Source organism: Delphinus delphis, chromosome 10 (assembly GCF_949987515.2).
Source record: "Delphinus delphis chromosome 10, mDelDel1.2, whole genome shotgun sequence".
Classification (NCBI taxonomy): domain Eukaryota; kingdom Metazoa; phylum Chordata; class Mammalia; order Artiodactyla; family Delphinidae; genus Delphinus; species Delphinus delphis.
Window position 1 is genome coordinate 25,136,268 of NC_082692.2, and position 17,927 is coordinate 25,154,194.

The 17,927-nt window shown below is 45.4% G+C and overlaps 1 protein-coding gene across 2 annotated transcripts in view; it reads left to right on the plus strand.

Moving 5' to 3' along the window:
- The window catches only part of LOC132431925 (very long chain fatty acid elongase 5), a 70,311-nt gene that overhangs the window by 39,455 nt on the left and 12,929 nt on the right, over nucleotides 1-17,927 (plus strand). For both annotated transcript variants that reach the window (XM_060021656.2, XM_060021657.1), the window contains exons 2-3: nucleotides 5,366-5,431; nucleotides 8,574-8,761. In XM_060021656.2, the coding sequence (XP_059877639.1) occupies nucleotides 5,374-5,431; nucleotides 8,574-8,761 (246 nt within the window). In that variant the 5' untranslated portion in view covers nucleotides 5,366-5,373. The remainder of the gene's footprint in view (nucleotides 1-5,365; nucleotides 5,432-8,573; nucleotides 8,762-17,927) is intronic.

Consider the following 17,927-nt stretch of genomic DNA (forward strand, 5'->3'; position numbering starts at 1 on the left):
GGAGCTGGAAGCTCAGTTTAGCTGACTCATTTTTAGATGAACTGTGACAATTCTAAGTGAATAAATAAATAAAACAGGACACGATGAGGAAGCTAACAGTAGTTAAATGTCTGCAGTAAACACATCTTTAAACCAAAAGCAATGTGACTTGACTGATTTCACAGGAAAGGGGGCTTTCAAAGCAAGCTGACTTCTCCCTGCCACCATTGCCTTGGCAGCAAGAAAAACCAGGGCTTGACCCTGAAAATCAATCGTCACTGCTAAGCTTGAGAGTCAGCAAACAGCCTGGTTGTGGGTTTAGGTAATTAACTTCCTTTAGGTAATTAACTTCCTTTATAATTTTTTTAAATCTTACTATCCTTTAAAACAAATTTGCCTTAAGATCTCAGTACTTTTCACGTGCTCAGTAGCTTTCTCACTTTCTTCTGCTCCAGGTATAAATGGCCAAGAGGCTCAGCATTTGCGTTCTTACCAAGACCAATAACTTCATCTTGAGAATCGCGGTGGGAGCAGCTCTCCTTAACCCCAGCGACCTTCCCTGTGGTCACCCCACCACCCCGTTTGCTCACAGTTTGTTGTCTCTCTTGGGGGCCACGTGGAGAGGGGGGGCACTGGTTTGCCACAGAGCTTGTTGTGTCTTGTTTCGAGCCTCCAGCAAATTCTGTGTGATACTAGATCACAGTGAAAACGAATGCTCGTTGGGCCTCACGCAGATGACTCACCTGGGCCTGCTCCTGGGGAGAGCCAGCTCATGGACAGATGGGTCTTCCACAGGAGCCCGGCTCTCTGGGGGATTCGGGTTTTGCCCTTTTGTGCCCTGTTTTCATCAGTATTTCCAGGTTTGTGTATTCTGAGCTGTGGTAGTTTCAACGTTTCTCTTGAATTTAGGCCTGAGGCTCACCTCAACCCTAAAATACATAGTACACGTGCCAGGAACTTGCCGCGTCACAGAACTAATCCTTGATTTAGATGAAGGTGTACTGAATGCTGTCTCATCCTCTTTTAATACAGGGTAATTACTGGCCCTAGTTAATCATTTCTTCTATTGAGATACTTACGGTGAGGCGCAATTGTAATACAGCTGCATGGTTACCAGAAACACTCCAGAATTTGATAGTGGGAAGTGGCTTTCAACTAAGAGTGTCTTTTGGGAAATGTGCGTACAGAGGAGTTCTTTAAAATCTATTCTAATTTACCTGCCCGTGTTCTCTACCCTTATCCTGTTTTCATTGTTGTCATTTTCTGTGTGTGGCCCTTGAACTCGTGAAGAGCTTTTGGATGCTGTTGTGGTTGGAATTTTCCTTAATGTATCTGATTACTCCCTGTCGTGACCTGTCATTCTGGGAGGCCCCGTAGGTTGAGCGAGTGCCAGAGACTCCTGGTTAAAGAGGGTGGGGAGGCAGTGCTTGGCTAGGTGTCAGCGTGATCTGGCCCCTGGGAGGTGCTGACTCTCCCTTTTTCCTGTCTGAGTGTGGGGAACCAGTCACATCAAAGAATGGCTTATTCTTTGGCTGCACTCAGGACCAGAGCTCCTCTTGCATGGGCCCAGCACATGGGCTTGGTCCCTGCTAGTACAATTGTCCAGAGCAGCTGTGTGCCTGAGTGGCCCAGCTCGCCCAAGCTGCCAGTAGGTTGCCTGGTTGTTAAGAAGTGACGTTCCCAGCCCACGTGCAGCTTGGAAGATGGGGATCTGCCACAGTCAGGCAGGCCACAGACCTGGCCGTGCAGTTGGACACCTTGTGCAAAGTGGGTCATGCCATTCCCGTGATCACAGATCGCCAGGCAGAGTGTCAAGGGCTTTGCAGGGCCCCGTGCCTCTCCCGTTCCTTTAGAAAAGTACAAAAGAGTACAGCTCAGCCCACAGGCTGCTCAGCAAGTGCGCGGTTCGCCCAGCAGGGCGGGCCGGCCTGGCGGGAGGAGTTCACTTGCTGGGACCTTTTGTCCTGTTCCTGCCAGGCGGGCCAGCCAGGGAGCTGCGAAGGGGACGGGGAGCTGCGAAGGGGACGCGGGGACCGGTGTGAGTGCAGCTAAGGAGCCGCCTCCCCTGCCAGCCGGTGGCCACGAGCTCCCCGCGCCGTGGGGTTGATTTCTGTGAACCCCAGTGGGCGGGGAGGGGAGGACAGAGGGGAGATGGCCCCAGGCCACTGCCCCCATCTGGCCCTCAAACTGGAGTGCCCTTTCTCTCCGCTCTGTGGTCACCTTCTAGTGGCGACTGCATTTTCCAAAGTAAATTTTCGCTCCGTGATCCCATCCCCTTTACCCTGCTTTATTTTTTCTTGCTGACAGTTACTTAACGTACCATATTTTACGTGTGTGTTCCTGCCCAGCCTGGAATTTTGTTCCCTGCTGCACCCGTCAGGGCCGTCCTGCCTCTGCTCCTGGCACGGGGCAGGTGCTTGGTAAGCGTGTGGTATGAATGAGAAATGAATCCATGGTATTAAGGGATCTGGACGTGTGGCCAGCTGGACAGGAACTCAGAACTGTGCTGAGATGATGAAAGCAAACCTTTGCTGGAGAAGCCTCCCAGTGTAAAAATAGCCCCTTCTGAGCAGGTCACGGGACGTGTCCAGTCGTGGGCGTGGCCCGGGGAGAGGATGGGGAAAGCCATGAACGTGGCCGCGTCCAGCCCACAACCAGGCCTCCGATTCCCCGGCCAGGGACTCTGCTGGTTAGGGCCTCATGTTCCCCCTTTTCAACATAGACGTTTCAGGAATTATGAGCAACTCTCTCTGAAAATTACTACTGTTGTGATTGTTCGGCTAGCTTTTTCACGTGTTCCTAAGTTGGATGGTGAAAAGTTCTGCAAGCCTGAGAGAATTCTCAAGCTGAGAAGAAATGTGGTCTAAGAACAGCTGGGCCCTTCCTGACAGAAGCGTGTGGAGATGTTCCGTCTCAGAATGAGCCCCTGTGCTGCCACCTCCTGCAGGGCTCAGGACGGGTTCAGATTCGGATCGTTCAGGACAGATGGCCTGTAACAGAAGTCTTCAGTATCACCACATACTAGATCCCCAGTCTCGTCTGGGGGCCTGCTGCTGGGTTCAGTGCGATTGGACTGAAATTTTACCTTGTGTTTAGCCAGGCTGCTTTTCTGTTGCCATGATGTCAGCGTTGTCATCTTTGTAACGATGGGTCATTTATACCCATTCCTGGGCCTCATTTTTTCCCTAAGTCCACGAATGTTCTCCCCCCACCTCCACCCCACAGGTCTGTTTCCTGTCATTTTTGAGCATTCCTTTACTTCTGTTTCCAGCTTTTCTACATCCTCCCTACATAGAAACCAAAACTGGTTGCAGGCTCTCGTGAAAGGGCTCTTAGATAAAAATGAGAAGGGTGTTCTTACTGTTTTCGTCAGGTGTGTTCCCGACGTTGGATCCCAGAATGCTGTTACTTGCTAGGACTTTTACAGCTTGTTGTTAATGCGTATGTGCATCATTTCCAACATCTGCTTGTTGGCAAACTCGGTTGGTTTTGGTGTTCAGCACGTGCCTTCTCCCCCATCGTGAAAATCTAGTCTGTTCTAGGCCTCCAGGCGAACTCTTTGTGTTTTTCCCTATTCAACAATCCTTTGTACACAGTAGGTTTAGTACGTTCATTTCAGCCTCATCTTTCATGCTCAGATAATGCTTCACGCTGACAGGTGCCTCTCTCCTGAGATGTTGTCAACTGTCCCACCTTCCATTGCTGCCCCCTGGGGGTGTTAGGACTTGCATTGGACGTTGTGGGCTCACTGGTGGGAGTTTAGTGGGCAGGGCACACGGACGCTGGCGGTATCCACTGTGGAGTGGACCCTGCGGCAGACACACAGCAGGAAACCTTTATGGGAGGGCTTTCTGCGCGCCATGCACTGCTCTAAGGACCTTAGGCGTATTGGTGTATTAGATCATTTGCTCTTCTTAACAGCCTGAGGGGCAATTATTATTTCCCACATGTTACAGGTAGGAGGCTAAATAAGTTGTCCAAGGCCATATTACTATTAGGTGGAAAAAATGGGTTTCAAACCCAAATTGTCTGATAAGGAGCCCAAGGTGGAGCCTCTTAATCACCTGCCAGCCTGTCACGCTTTTCTACCTAGTTGTGTAACTGTTGAATGACAAAGGTGGCGTATCTAATTGCTGGCACTTGGTGTGTGGGAGCTGGTGGCTTCTTGGCTGAGGGAGTCCGCGCCCTGCAAGTCTCTCCCCAGGGCAGGACAGATGCTGGAACGGAACCCTGGTCGCTGCTGCTTTCAAGGTGTCATCGATGGCAAATGATTAACTGCCTAGTTGATGAAACCAATTTTGCCTTTGCCCTTGGAAGCAAAAATATTTGTGGTTATTTCTATGAGAGTAATGACCAAGGCAGTTAAACATATGCCTCCGAACTTTAGTATAGAAAATCTAGTCAATACACAGATGAAAAGATGCTTCGCTACCCTGTAAATGTAAATCTTAAATGGGGGGAAAATAGGGAGTTTTAAAGTCTTAAAGATGGAGGTAGGTCTGTAACCAGTGATAGGAGATCATCTCCAAGATGTCAGTGAAAACAATCAGCAATATTTTTCCAAGCCTTTTTTTTTTTGCAGTTACCACGGTAAGAATATATTTCACATCGCAGCTGAGTACATCGCACTCATAAGTGTGGTACAGTAACACTGAAGATTCGTGACAGTATTCGTTCTCACTAAGGGCAAAGCACTGTGATTATTATGATCAGTTTATTATTTCTAATGCGAAGTTGACTTGATCATCTATTAATGGGTTGTGACGAACAATTGTAAAAACTCCCATTTAGCATGACTTCTTTTGTGCTCAAAAGAGAGAAATCTCTGGAAGTATACCCAAGAAATGGTACCAGTAGGCTTCTTCTAACAGTGGGGTGGAGGGATTGTGTTGGAGCAAAGTGATGAGATTTTTCTTACCTCCGCTTTTCATTTTAAATGTTTGAATTTTTTTTACTATGGACGTGAGTACGTTAAGACAGTAAGTAATAAAAGTACCCAGCAGAGGAACTGTCTTCTCCCTGTGGCGGTCCTATTTGCCCCGAAGGGCTCTTCCCTGTCTGCCTCCTTTCTATCCAGTTCCATCCTTCTCCCCACTGAGATTTCAGCTTCACAGAGAGAGTTTTTACAGAGCTGAGAAAAGAAGCACAGAAAACTGGTGCTTCATTTATAAAGTGAATTCACGGGATTGTGTCTTTTCTTTTGATTTTCAAATTAGAACTTAGCCCATAAGTTTCTTTTGTGAGTTTAAAAAGAAATTGTTTGAACATGAGGAACTTAACCTTGTCCAGAGCATGTTCCCTGAAAAGAATTTGTTCTTGTTGTTTTATGAAAAAATACAAAAAGCATTTTGAGTAGAGATTTAATCAATGTCTCTTTTCTTAATAGGTTTTAAAATGGAACACTTTGATGCATCACTTAGTACCTATTTCCAGGCATTGCTCGGCCCCCGAGGTAAGGTGGTTTTGGGTTTTGCTCCCCCCTCCTCCCCCCCCCCCCCCGCTCCTTGTTACAGGCACATGTAAATATTGCACGAAGACATTCTAGAAAACATGAGCATTTTCCAGTGATTAGACTAACGCTTTGTCCTGGATACCAGGGGCTTGGAGTCCTCTGAGGTCCCCTGGCTGCTGGGGCAGAGACACAGGTGCTGTGACCCTCTACTGACTTTGGCTGGAGCTCAGCTTTGCCGTCGAGCTTGCAGCCTGAGAATGCCACAGATTTCACCACTACTGGTGACATGGTTTCCTCAGTTCTTGTGAGTCTTCAGCTGAAACGGACTTCCCAAATGCACTGCTGCAATAGGAGTTTAGAACTCTTCCCCTTTTACAATTCTAAGCGTTTTTTTTTTGTTGTTTTTTTTTGCGGTACGCGGGCCTCTCACTGTTGTGGCCTCTCCCGTTTTGGAGCACAGGCTCCGGATGCGCAGGCTCAGCAGCCATGGCTTACGGGCCCAGCCGCTCTGCGGCACGTGGGATCTTCCCAGACCGGGGCACGAACCCGCGTCCCCTGCATCGGCAGGCGGACTCTCAACCACTGCGCCACCAGGGAAGCCCCTAAGGGCTTTTTAATGTCCTTTGGTGTTGTGTCACGTCAATGGCTAGATATATACACCTGAGCTCTTTTGCTCTTCATCTTTCATTACCTTTTAGGAAGTAGGTCAGCTCCATATTACACCTTCTTCTAATGTCATCTATAATGTCTTAGTTGTAAAGAAGGAACTTTGGGAGTTCCCAGGAAGATTCTTAGGAAAACTACAAGAGGCTTTTAAACAGATGAAAAGATTCTGTTTCACTTGTGGTTTTTAAAATACAAAAGAAAACAATAAAAGGAACTTCATCTGTTAGTAAGGCAGAGATGAATTAAGGCTGATACCATCTGTGATAATAGTGAGGGTGTGGAGAAAGAGTCTAACTTGGGGTGACCTCTCTGGAAGGTACTTGTGGTTTCTGTTGAAATTAAAATGCTCGTGTCCTTTGACTCAGCAAAGGTATGTATAAGGAAGGTCCTTAACAGCATCGCTTGTCAAAACTGGAAATAATCTAGAAGCCCATCCATAGGGGACAAGTCAAATTAGTGTGCAGCCCCTGGAAAAGAACAAGCCAGATGTATCTCTCTGTGCTGGTGTTGGAACGATGCCTTCCTTGAGTGTTGCTGGATCAAAAATCCAATTTTAAATGGCTGGAACAATAATAAAAATTATTAGCTTACATGATGTGATCTGAGTCACTTCAGGGGCTCCGTGATGATACCCAAGAACCCCGTTCTTGTCATTTCCTACCTTGCATCCTTGGTATGTCAGCAGCTCTGTCCTGAGGATAGGTTTTCCCACCTTTCGTGGTTGCAAGGTGGCTGCTGCAGCTCTAGGCTGCACCTCCAGAGGAGGAGGGAGAAGTCTGATCATTTGCACAGTTTTAAGAACAAGTAAATTCTTCCCCAGAGCTCTTCACAAACTGTCATCTCCTCAGAGTTCAGTGGCCACAGTTGCTCCACATGCTCTGAGCCAGCCCCCAGGGAGTGGGTTAGGTCTCCACAGTTGACCAGATCCCTAAGGATTTACCGCCTGGGGTTGGGGCCAGCCACCCAGGAAGTACTTGGATACTTGGTCTTATAGAAGAATGAAGATCTGTGATAAAATTTAAAAAGCGTGGTGCAAAACAGCGTTAAGTAAAAGGAAATGGGAGGTTTTTGTGGACGCATTTATTATGTTTGTGATTATGTACACATCAACATTTGTAACAGTCTGATGTTAGTTGCTGCGGAGGAACTTGTTTTCTCAGAATTGACTGCTTCCAGCCCAGAGCTGAGAACAAAAGGGGTTAAGAATCATCTTGTTAAGTTCACTGGGGGGGGCCGCTTCCCTGAAGGGCTTCTGAGAAGCACAGTTCGGCAGAAACTGGCAGCCACCACCCTAGCATCACTAGTGGGGAGAGGGTGGAGGGCGTCTCCCTCTAAAGCCAAGAGAAGAAACACTGCGGGAATTTAGGGTGTCTGCAAGAAAGGAGACTGACAGTGGTTCCCCAAGTGCATGTATGCTCCACTTAACCTGTGCTTGTCCTACAAGGTCAAGGGAGAGAGCATTGGAGAGAGTAACAAGATGGTCCAGCCAGGAGCTCAAAGAAGGGGCTGAGACACTGTCCCCACTTAGCTGCTGCTGCTTAGAGGATACGGAAGTGAAACCAGCATGTGCCTCTGAGCTCCACAGTGGGGGGGCCTTGGAGGGTATGTAGAGTGAAGGGCAGGCTACAGGTTTGGGGGCTCACTGCAGCAGGATGCAGAGGGGGACGTGCTGCAGAGGTGGCTTCCTAGGAGTCAGCCAGAGGATGGAGTTGAGTCTTGCAGGGGACATATAACACCCAAGGGATCCGGCTGCCAGGGAGTTTGTTCCCAGCCACGGGAGGGCTGTCAGGTTGCCGCGGGCAGCCACTTGGAGTGCATTTTCCTTTTCCTCCTCCTTCCTGCCTAGGAGAGGGGAGGGGAGCCAGGGAGGTCCCTCCTGTGCCAGTAATTTCCTTGAATCAGTATAGGTCTTCCCTCTCAAGCTTCCGTTCTTCACTTACCTGGTCATTGCTGCTTCACCCTCACTTTTTAAAATATCATCCCCGCTGCTGTTGCCCATGGCACTCGTGGCAGACGCTGCCTGTTGAATCCGACGATCTCTGAGCTGGCTGAGTGGCACGTCTTCTGAGTCTGCGCATGCTGGGCAGACTGGCTGACACTGGGCTGGGATGGAGGACTTTGGAACTCAAAGACTGCCATGTCTAGGGTTTCCTTGTCCCATGCATAATTCAGCAAGCCTGGTTAAACAATCCAGTTAATGGAAAATTGAGCTTTCTCCTTGGTTTCTTTAAGATTCTTTGGAAAGGATTTTTAAAAATTATTTAGCAAAACCTGTGACTAATAACGCGTGTCGTTACTCAGAACATGAGTGTGAGCCTCACCTTGAGGCTGTATATTGAAGACTCACAGTTCCTCTTCCAGTTGCTTTGTTGGCTTGGGAAATTTTAATTAATGTTTTAATGTTTGAAAAACATTGTTACTATTTTTGTATCTACTTTGTTAATCACTAAATGTTGTTTCTTTTAATATTTTCCAGATCCCAGAGTAAAAGGATGGTTTCTTCTGGACAGTTATATCCCTACTTTGCTCTGCTCCATCCTATACTTGCTAATTGTGTGGCTGGGACCAAAATACATGAAGAATAGGCCGCCGTTCTCTTGTCGGGGGATTTTAGTGCTGTATAACCTTGGACTCACGCTGCTGTCTCTCTATATGTTCTGTGAGGTAGGTCAGAGGTTAACACAGCTTCCTCTCACTTAAATGTACTCGTGTCACCGTCCTGAATTGTGTTCCTAAGTGGAGAAAGGCAGCTGCGTGGGGGGAGAGAACAGGGAGGGCAGGTACAGTAATGCGTTTCGAGGATGTTATAAAATCGATGTTTCAAAACGCCAGAGTTATTTGTACAAATGTGCTTCTGGGCACATCTATCTAAAGTAGAAGGCTTTGCTATGGATTCTTTTGTTATTTATGTTCTGTATTATACTCAGAATTAAAATTAATATTTTCAGAAATACTCTTACGCAAGCAGAACACAGAGTAGAAAATGAACAGAACGCAAAGAACAGATCTGTGAGCATTTTATTATGAAGCATTTAATAAATGCCTGGTTCTTGTTTGGAGGCAGCTGGGGAAGGAAGTGGGCGGAGTCTGCGTTTGGTATGTTTGTGGTCGGTCAGCCCTCTCCATCCTGATCTGATCGCTGTAGACAGCTTGGAGCTTTGAGAGGTTATTTTTTTCAAAGCTAAGAAGAGTAGATAGTGAGGTCTGCGTTTAGGGTTGGAATGGTCTAAGTTCAGGCCAGATTATTTTTTCTATAAAACAGGGATGTTGAAAACCAAATTTGATGATCTTGAAGGCTTAAGGAAGAGTGAAAGGCACATTGGAATCAAAACTTAAGCCTCCTATTTTGACAGTATAGTCACTTAGCCTTTAAAGCTAGAAGGGGAGGAAAGCTCCCACCGTGATAAGTACGATTTGTATGCATTTTTAGGGACAGAACTACACTGTTCAGGTTTATAGCACAAAACTACTGCTAAATCTCTGGGGCTGAGACTCAAGCCATACATAAAACAAACACTTGCAAGTACTCCTGTTTGGATTTTTAACCTTTCATTTTGGCTTCTTCTCCAAGGAGTAGTAAAAGAGAAGAAAAGGGGAGAAATCAATACGAATCTTGCAGTGAACTCCCCAGCAGCCTCGGGCTGTGACGGGGGTCTCCCCGTGTGTGTGCGGGGGTGTGCGTGTGATGCAGGAGCTGCTGGGAAGCATGTGTCTGATCGTCAGAGGCACTGCTGCTGGGAGAGGTTTGGGTCTCGTCCCCCCCCCACATGTGCTTCATAAGCCGAGGTAAAGGTTTTATGACTAGGCTGGTAGATGCTACTATCATTGCTTTTATGCCTGACAGTCTGTGAAATGCTCACAACTCCTGTTTTGCTTCCTTTCTGGCCTGTTCTAGAGCGAAAGCAGTTTAATTAGCCTCCGAGGTGGAGATTGCGGGCCTGGAGGCAAGGGCAGTGCACAGGAGTGGGCCCAGCACTGTGCTCATCTCTGTGTTCCAGGGACAAAGCCGCAGCAAGCTGTCAGGTCTTAGAGTGAACCGTTTACTTTCCCCTACTTGATAGATGGTAGAGCCATTTCCTTAAGAAGGCTCTTACAGAGTTTATTATTACGCCTAGCAATATTCTAGAGAAAAAGTATTTAAGACTATTAAATCTTACAGAACTTAAGTATCTATCTGTCTTATATGTTTCTCAAGCCCTAGAGATATAATTACAACTTCATAATTAACCTCTGAAACAGGTAATTCCCCGGTAAAGAGGGGAAGAAGAGTGCTGGGTAGATCGCTTCCAAGTGCATGTGGCTGAATGTGGGGGGTTCTAAAAGCATTGTAATAGGAAGTACAGATTTCCCTCCAAGACAGCTTGGCGAAAACATTGGAAGATGTTGAGCAGTATCTAAGCCCTGAATAGAGAGATTCAGGAAATAGAGGAGGAAAATAACGTGCTTAACCCACAATTTAGAGTACATAGGGAAGTAATGGATAAGGGGGCAATAATCTTTAAATTAAATCAAGTTTATAAAAATAGGCCCAGATCAGATATTCCCGAGTTGAAAATAAACCCTAGTACCCACATTAGATGATATTTCTTTTTGATTTTGTCTGACTTTTTTTTTTCCTGTACTTACATAAACCCCTCAGGAATACCCTTATAACATATCTTTCGTCAAGTTTTAAATTTCATTTTAGCTACTGGTTTTTCCTCTTTTTTTCCTTAGCATTTATAGTCCAGTGAGTACTGAAACACGGGGCAGTCATGGCATTTTACAGCAGAACAAACTGAGGGGACCATGGAGCCCAGCTGGGCCCCTCATTTCAGGGAAACATCCCAAGAGTTGGAGCCATTGCCTGTGGTCACACCATTGGCATGGTCACAACGATTAATCTTTATTTACCCACCTGCTTATCTACATATTTGGGTCTGTAAAGAATCTTAAATATGTAGCCATTGATATTTCTGTTTGTTTAATCCTGTGGTATGAATTCTCAGCTGCCTTGGCAAAGTTCTAGGTTAATATAAAGAAAATTAACTGTTGCAAGGAGATAAGAGAAATCTTGAAAGAGGGAGATAAAAAGGAAATGAGAGAGGAGTCAGGAAGTTTTAAAATGACTGGAAGAAGAAAAGTAACCAAATGACTGTCTTGTAACTGTGAAACTGAGTTTAAGGTATAGAAAGAGCTTGGTCATAGCTTCTGCACTTGGTAGAAAGAAAATTAAAAAGAGAGACATGGCTTTACTTCTGATTGCCTCATGAACTTGGTGTTTATTTCTGGGAAAGAGGTCATAATCCCTGAATAGAAGTATGTTTGAAAGTGGTATGTTTTAGCTTAGGAGTAGAGGACTTCACGGCAAGCATTTTTTCATTTATTAAATTAGGTGTTGTCTAAGATGACAGTCAGTGGTAAAGCCTCGAAAATAAAATGTCAAGTTATAGAAGAGAAACAACTTAGTTTGCATTACTCACTCAGCTTTGTAAAACGGTGTCCTCATAGCAAACATAAACACCTTGTGTGCCGTTCTACCCACACCCCTACTCCTCCAGCCCCCTCCCTCCCCCCCACCTCCCAGCTCCAGGGCATGTTTCATCTGAATGGAAGCCCCACTGTGTTTTCAGACTATCCACACATCTTTCCCTTTGTCCCCAAGATTGAGAATCCCCACCCACCAGATGCCAGATTGTGACTTTTCCCTCATTGTGCAGGGTGTACCTGGGCTGGACTCAGGTTTCCCCTGGCTCACGCAGTAGTATAACTCCTTAGTTAACATGTCAGACACTCAGGGGGCTGCTCTGTCCTGACCTGGAACTTTTTTGGTATATCCGCCCTGCTCCTGGCCTCTGGCCTCTCGTCAGCAAAGCAGGGAGGATCCAGTTGCTTGGTTTGTCACGGTCCGGAGGGGAGCATCCCTGTGCAGGGATCGCGGGGCTCAGCAGTAGCAGCAGGAAGCAGGGTCAGCACACACAGCACGTCAACCTTGAACTTGAATGGAGAGAACTGCTGGCTGCCCTCCTTAGCAGCCTGCCCCAGTGCCCCATCCACTCAGACCCCCAAGACCAGGTTCTTCCTTTCTTTGGGTCTCTGCCCCACCTAGAAACTCCACTTCCTTCAGACCTAAGCCTGCCTCGGTTTGACAGTCCCCGTCTCGTTTCTGAGGACCCTTCTCAAGGTCAGTTGCTCTGTGACACCTTGAGAGGGCTTGGCTCTAGAGCAGTGATCCCAGCCTCTCCTGCCTCCCCGTGGTCCCGAGGAGCCTGACGCCTTCTGTCCCATCACGGTGCCCCCAGGGGTGCCCACGGTGCCTCCAGCCTTGCATCTCTCACACGCACCTCACTGGCTGTAGTTACAATGTTCCTTCCACATCTTTTCCGTCCCCTTGTTAGCATGGCTTCAGCATTAAGACATAAAAAAGCAAATGCCAGAACGACGTTTTACTTTATTTAACAAAGATAAATCACAGATTACAAACAAGATTATTTTGATTGTTTATTCCATTGCAGTTAGAACTGTGTGTTGTGAAGTAGTGTGAGAAAATTCAGTGAAATGATTCAAACATTCAGAACATTTAAAATGTAATTTTAGAGAATGATTGGTAACTAACTCGATAGGTGATCTGAATTGGCATAGATTCAAAACTTATTTTTTCTTTCCCTTTGCAATTTTTACTTAAAATTGTAAGTCCAAAACTACTTCAGAATATGGAAAATAAAATCATAGAAATATATTTATCTATGTACCTAACAAATATTGACATTACTGGTTTGAATTTTTTGTTTAAAGAGGAAATGACAAAAATGCATCTAAAGCACAGCCCCTTCACAGATTTGACTCTTCTGAAGTTCGTTTCTTTTCTGGATATGTTTGGGGTGTTTTTTGGTTTTTTTTGTGGTACGTGGGCCTCTCACTGTTTGTGTCCTCTCCCGATGCGGAGCACAGGCTCCGGATGCGCAGGCCCAGCGGCCATGGCTCATGGGCCCAGCCGCTCCGCGGCATGTGGGATCTTCCTGGCCGGGGCATGAACCTGCGTCCCCTGCATCGGCAGGCGGACTCTCAACCACTGCGCCACCAGGGAAGCCCCTGGATATGTTTTTATACTTTTACTAAACGTATGTATATGTGACAACTTACAGAATATTCTGAGACAATTTTTTTAACTTACATAAATGGTGTACAGTTTATACTCTTTATCAAATAGCTTTTTTCAGTCAGCATATTTTGAGAATATATGTTGAATCTTATGGATTTCATTTCATTAGTTCTAACTTCTCTGTATTATTTCAGTGTTAGAGTTTATTACGCCATTTTATCCATTTTTCTTTGGATGGACATGTAGTTATTTCCAATGTAACAATTTTGCATTGAGATCCTTGGAGAATTATTTCCCAACACTATCTTTCTCCTTTGCAGAAACTTCACTCTTGTTTTGCATTTTTTAATGTATTACAGAAACAAAATTGTATTATTTTCATAATTATTCTCCAAAGCAGCAATTCTCATGTGCTTTACTAGCTAGAAATAAATGTATATGCTGGCATTTGAGGTAAAAAGCTTTTGCAGTTAAGAAGGAATTAAAAAGTATGTTTTTTTCTTGATCAGAAACCTTCCTCCCCAAACAGAAACAATGTTGCATTGAATGTTATTGGACATGTCCCTGTGTGCAAATTTTATTTATTTATTTATTTAGGCCAGGTATACACTTAGGAGTTAATGACTGAATCTTGACACTCTCTTGTCTTTTAGTGGGGAAATTTTAATCCATTTTAATTTAGTATAATCGTTAAATTGGAATAATTTCTATCACCTTTGTGTGTATGTGTGTGTTTGTATGTCTTCTTTGCTCTTTTTTTATTCCTTTCCTGCTTTCTGTTGCATTTTTTTTCATTTTACTGATTTAAAAGTTACTGTAATTCTATTATTTAGTAATTACCTATAAGTTTTTAACATGCACCCTTGACTTAATGAAGTCTAAAATGAATTACTGTTTCTACTCCTGAACAATACAAGGACCGTAGAAAATCTGGGCTCTGATCCCCCATCTTCCATGTTATTGTTGGCAGGTGTTTCATTCCACCTCTTTCTGAGGTCCTAAACAGTCATCATTACAGTCTGTGCTTACTGATTTTCTTTGCACACTGTTCATTTGTGAAATCCATTCTTTCCTTTGAGGTTCAGTTTTCTTCTGAAGTAGTTCCTTTTCTGGGAAGGGTAAACTCAGTCTCTGTTTGAGCATCATTTATGTGACTTTATGCTTGAATAGTATTTTAGCAGGGCGTAGAATTCTAAATTAGCAGTTATCTTCTCCCAGCACTTTGCAGATTTATCAGAGAAGTCTGCCGCACTCCCATTTTTGTTCATTTTGTAGGTAGTCTTTTTCTTTCCAGATATTTCTAAAATTGTTTAAGAATGAAACAGAGTGTGCCTAGATAGTAGTCCACTTTCATTTATCTCACTCAGGATTGTGTGCATCCAAGCTGAGAATTTCTGTGTTTCTGAATTTGGGAAAGTCGTCAGGCATCATATCCTCGATGCTTCCTCCTCCTTCACCAGCTCTGGCTGGAGCTCCTATTAGACGTGTGTTGGACATTCTCACCCCTACGTATTCTCTCTCGTGTTTTTTGCATCTTTATGTCTCTCCTGCATTCCTCTAATTCACTCGTATTTTCAGTTGTGTCTAATCTGCTCTTTCAGCCATTTTTAGTTTCAGTTACTATACATTTATTTCTTCATAAAAATTCACTGCTTGTTCTTTTTTTCACTTCATAACATGGAAACATTGGGTTTTTTCCTAGTTAGATACAACTGTGATCTCAAACTTAACCATTTGCTGTATTGCTATTTGAAAATATCCTTTAAAAAATTTTCTTCCAGCTATATCTGTGAGGTCATGCTTCTGGGAATAATTATGATATCAATGTTAAATTTTTTTTTTTGGCCACACTGCACAGCATGTGGGATCTTAGTTTCCCGACCAGAGATCAAACCCACGCCCCCTGCATTGGAAGCGCAGAGTCTTAACCACTGGACCGCCAGGGAAGACCCTATGTTAAATTTCTTTACCTTTTTTAAAAACAAAAACAGGACAGTTTGTAGGGTGTCCCGTGTAAGCATCCCAAGCTAGTATTGCTGGGGTCATCTCAGGTAAACGTGTCTGCCCCAAATAAAAGAGATTTTTAAAAGAACTTGAATATAAGCTCACTTCCTCTTTTCTAACTTATTTTTTTAGGGGAAGCCTCACCTTACAGTTAGGCATCAGTGGTGTTGGAGTTTTTCTTGGAGTTTCATATAGCATTTCTGCCTTGTGTTAACGGTGGGGAGGTGGTTCAGCTTTCGCGCGGTTTGCTGCGTTGCCAGGACCAGACGCCAGTGGTTTTCTTCTTTGAATCTTCTCTTGAAGATTTCCAATGCTGCTTTATGCGGAGGATGAGAGAAGTTGAGCATTTGACGGGAAGGGTGTTTTGCTTGTGCTTTCCGCCCCCTCTGTAATTGTGGCGTCGGTGCTGTCAGCACGTCTCCCCAGGCCCCCGACAGCACTGCCTCCCTGGCTCTGGCTTTGAAGGTCCTCGATAGAGCTGCAGAGCAGTTGTTCTGGAGACATTATATTCTAAACGGTCTTGTTTTTCTTTCCCTTCAGGCTTTCTTAAAATAGATATGTTATTGTGGAAAAAAATAGGATTTGGAAAAACACTTAAAGGACCTGGCAAGTAATTACTGAATTTTATTTAGAAATGATTTTGTTTCCCAAAATACTCTGAAAAAGACATTTAGTACTATTCTGCCTTTCCGCATTGAACAGAGGTTGAAACTCTGGTGAGATTAATACTCATAGGAAAGGCCCAACTATTGCCTAAAACACTTCTCACTCACAGTTCCCTTACCACTGAAACTCCTTGCTCAGAAAGAAGCTTCTCTCAGGGAGAAGCAGCACCTCAGTTACCTGCCTGTCCATTTACCTGGCACTGCCCTGAGGGAATGCCTGCAGTGGGAAGATGGAGAGAAGGATTCAGCCTTCTGACAGACAGCCTTCCCCTCAGCCACACTCCCAGGGGACAGGGAAGGGATGCCTTCCAGTAGAGAGGAAGCTTTGGCTTTGGTCCAGAGCCAGGCCTGACTCCTCTAAACTGACCCTACAGACCTTGGCAACTGAGCCTTACAGCTGGTGTAAAAAGGAACCAGTCTACAAATCCTCAACTAAAGCAGACTCAGTTTGTAAAGCAGGAGTCAGTAGGTAAGCTGGAGGTCTCTCTTTGTTTTTGTTTTTGTTTTTGCGGTACGCGGGCCTCTCACTGCTGTGGCCTCTCCCGTTGTGGAGCACAGGCTCCAGACGTGCAGGCTCAGCGGCCATGGCTCACAGGCCCAGCCGCTCCGCGGCATGTGGGATCTTCCCGGACCGGGGCACGAACCCGCGTCCCCTACATTGGCAGGCGGATTCTCAACCACTGCACCACCAGGGAAGCCCTGGAGGTCTCTCTTTAAATTCCACAGAGGATGCTCTGGTGGGGCTTCTGTATACAGTAGGAGCAGCAGCAGTGCAGACCTAGTCACGAGCCTTCAAGCGCTGGGGCAGAAAGAGCAGACATTTGTGTAGAGTCATAGCAAAGACTTATATATACAGTGCCTGCCTTATGCCAGGTAGTGGGTTCACTCACTGTTCATCACACTGTCACTGTCCCCTTTCTGCAGAGGCAAAGCCCCGGGTGGACCTGGGATTCGAGTCTGTGCTTCAGGCCATTGTGCGTCACTGCCTCAGAACACTGAGCCTCAACTTGGGTTTTCTCTCCCAGCCAGTCCCATAAAATATAAAATGAGTGTTTCTTGTGGGGTATGTGGAAGCAATTTACCAGAAACCACCTCTCAGGAGGCTGAATAGTGAGACAAAAGGACTGCCAGCGTAAGTGGACAGGGCCCAGGGTTGAGGGAAGAATGCCAGACATACCTGTGTCAGGCTGGGCTGAGGACAAGCTGTTTCTTTGTGCTTTGTTCTGAAGCCTTCTCTAGTGTACAGAGCCTGGCCTTATGACGTAACCAAGAGTATTGCAGTCAGCTGTAACCCAAGGGGTTCCTGGGCCTCAGTGGAAAAAAACACTTTGGGAGGCCACAGGTATGAAATTATCTTAATGGGCACCCTTCTGCTCTGGACAGGAAAGATTTGAAATTCAAAACCACATGCTTTGACTTGACCCTGTTCCATAATGGCACTGCCAATATTGGCCAGCTAAACCTTGGAGAAAGAGGTGCTTTTAATTTGGGAGTAGCTGATGGTTCATTTGAAACCAAACATCTGCTGAAGATAAAGATGCAGCGAAAGGTCTGCTTTTCCATAGAATTCTTCATGAATAGAGTATCTCCATTGTGTTCTTACTAAAGACACAAAAACAGACAAAGAAGGTCAGAGGAGCTTGGAAGTGCTGTTAGAGACATTGCATTTGGACCAAGAGTCAGGATTCCTAGGTGCTGGTCCCGGCAGTGCCACTGAGAAGCTGTGTGACTTTGGACCAGCCATATCAGTACTCGTCTCTGTTTCCTTAATAAAAAGCATGACCTTGTACCGGTTCTAAAAAGTACACACTTGTAGATGCCACAGGAGCAGTCAAGTCTGGGAAGATGTCAACCTCACACGCTTTGGGTGGTGGTGCTTATTTTAGCAAAGTCCCTCGGGTCCTGGGATGGTTGAATTTCAGCGTGGATAGTGTCTGTTCCCGTTACCTTTCATTCCATTTCTGCTTAGGGGGAAATAACCACACAGCTCATCAAACCCTCATCACTAAATCCATTAGCCCCTTTTGGAAAGGGGTCACCTTACTGCTCTGACATCTTGGGTTGTTGGGGTGAGTGAACT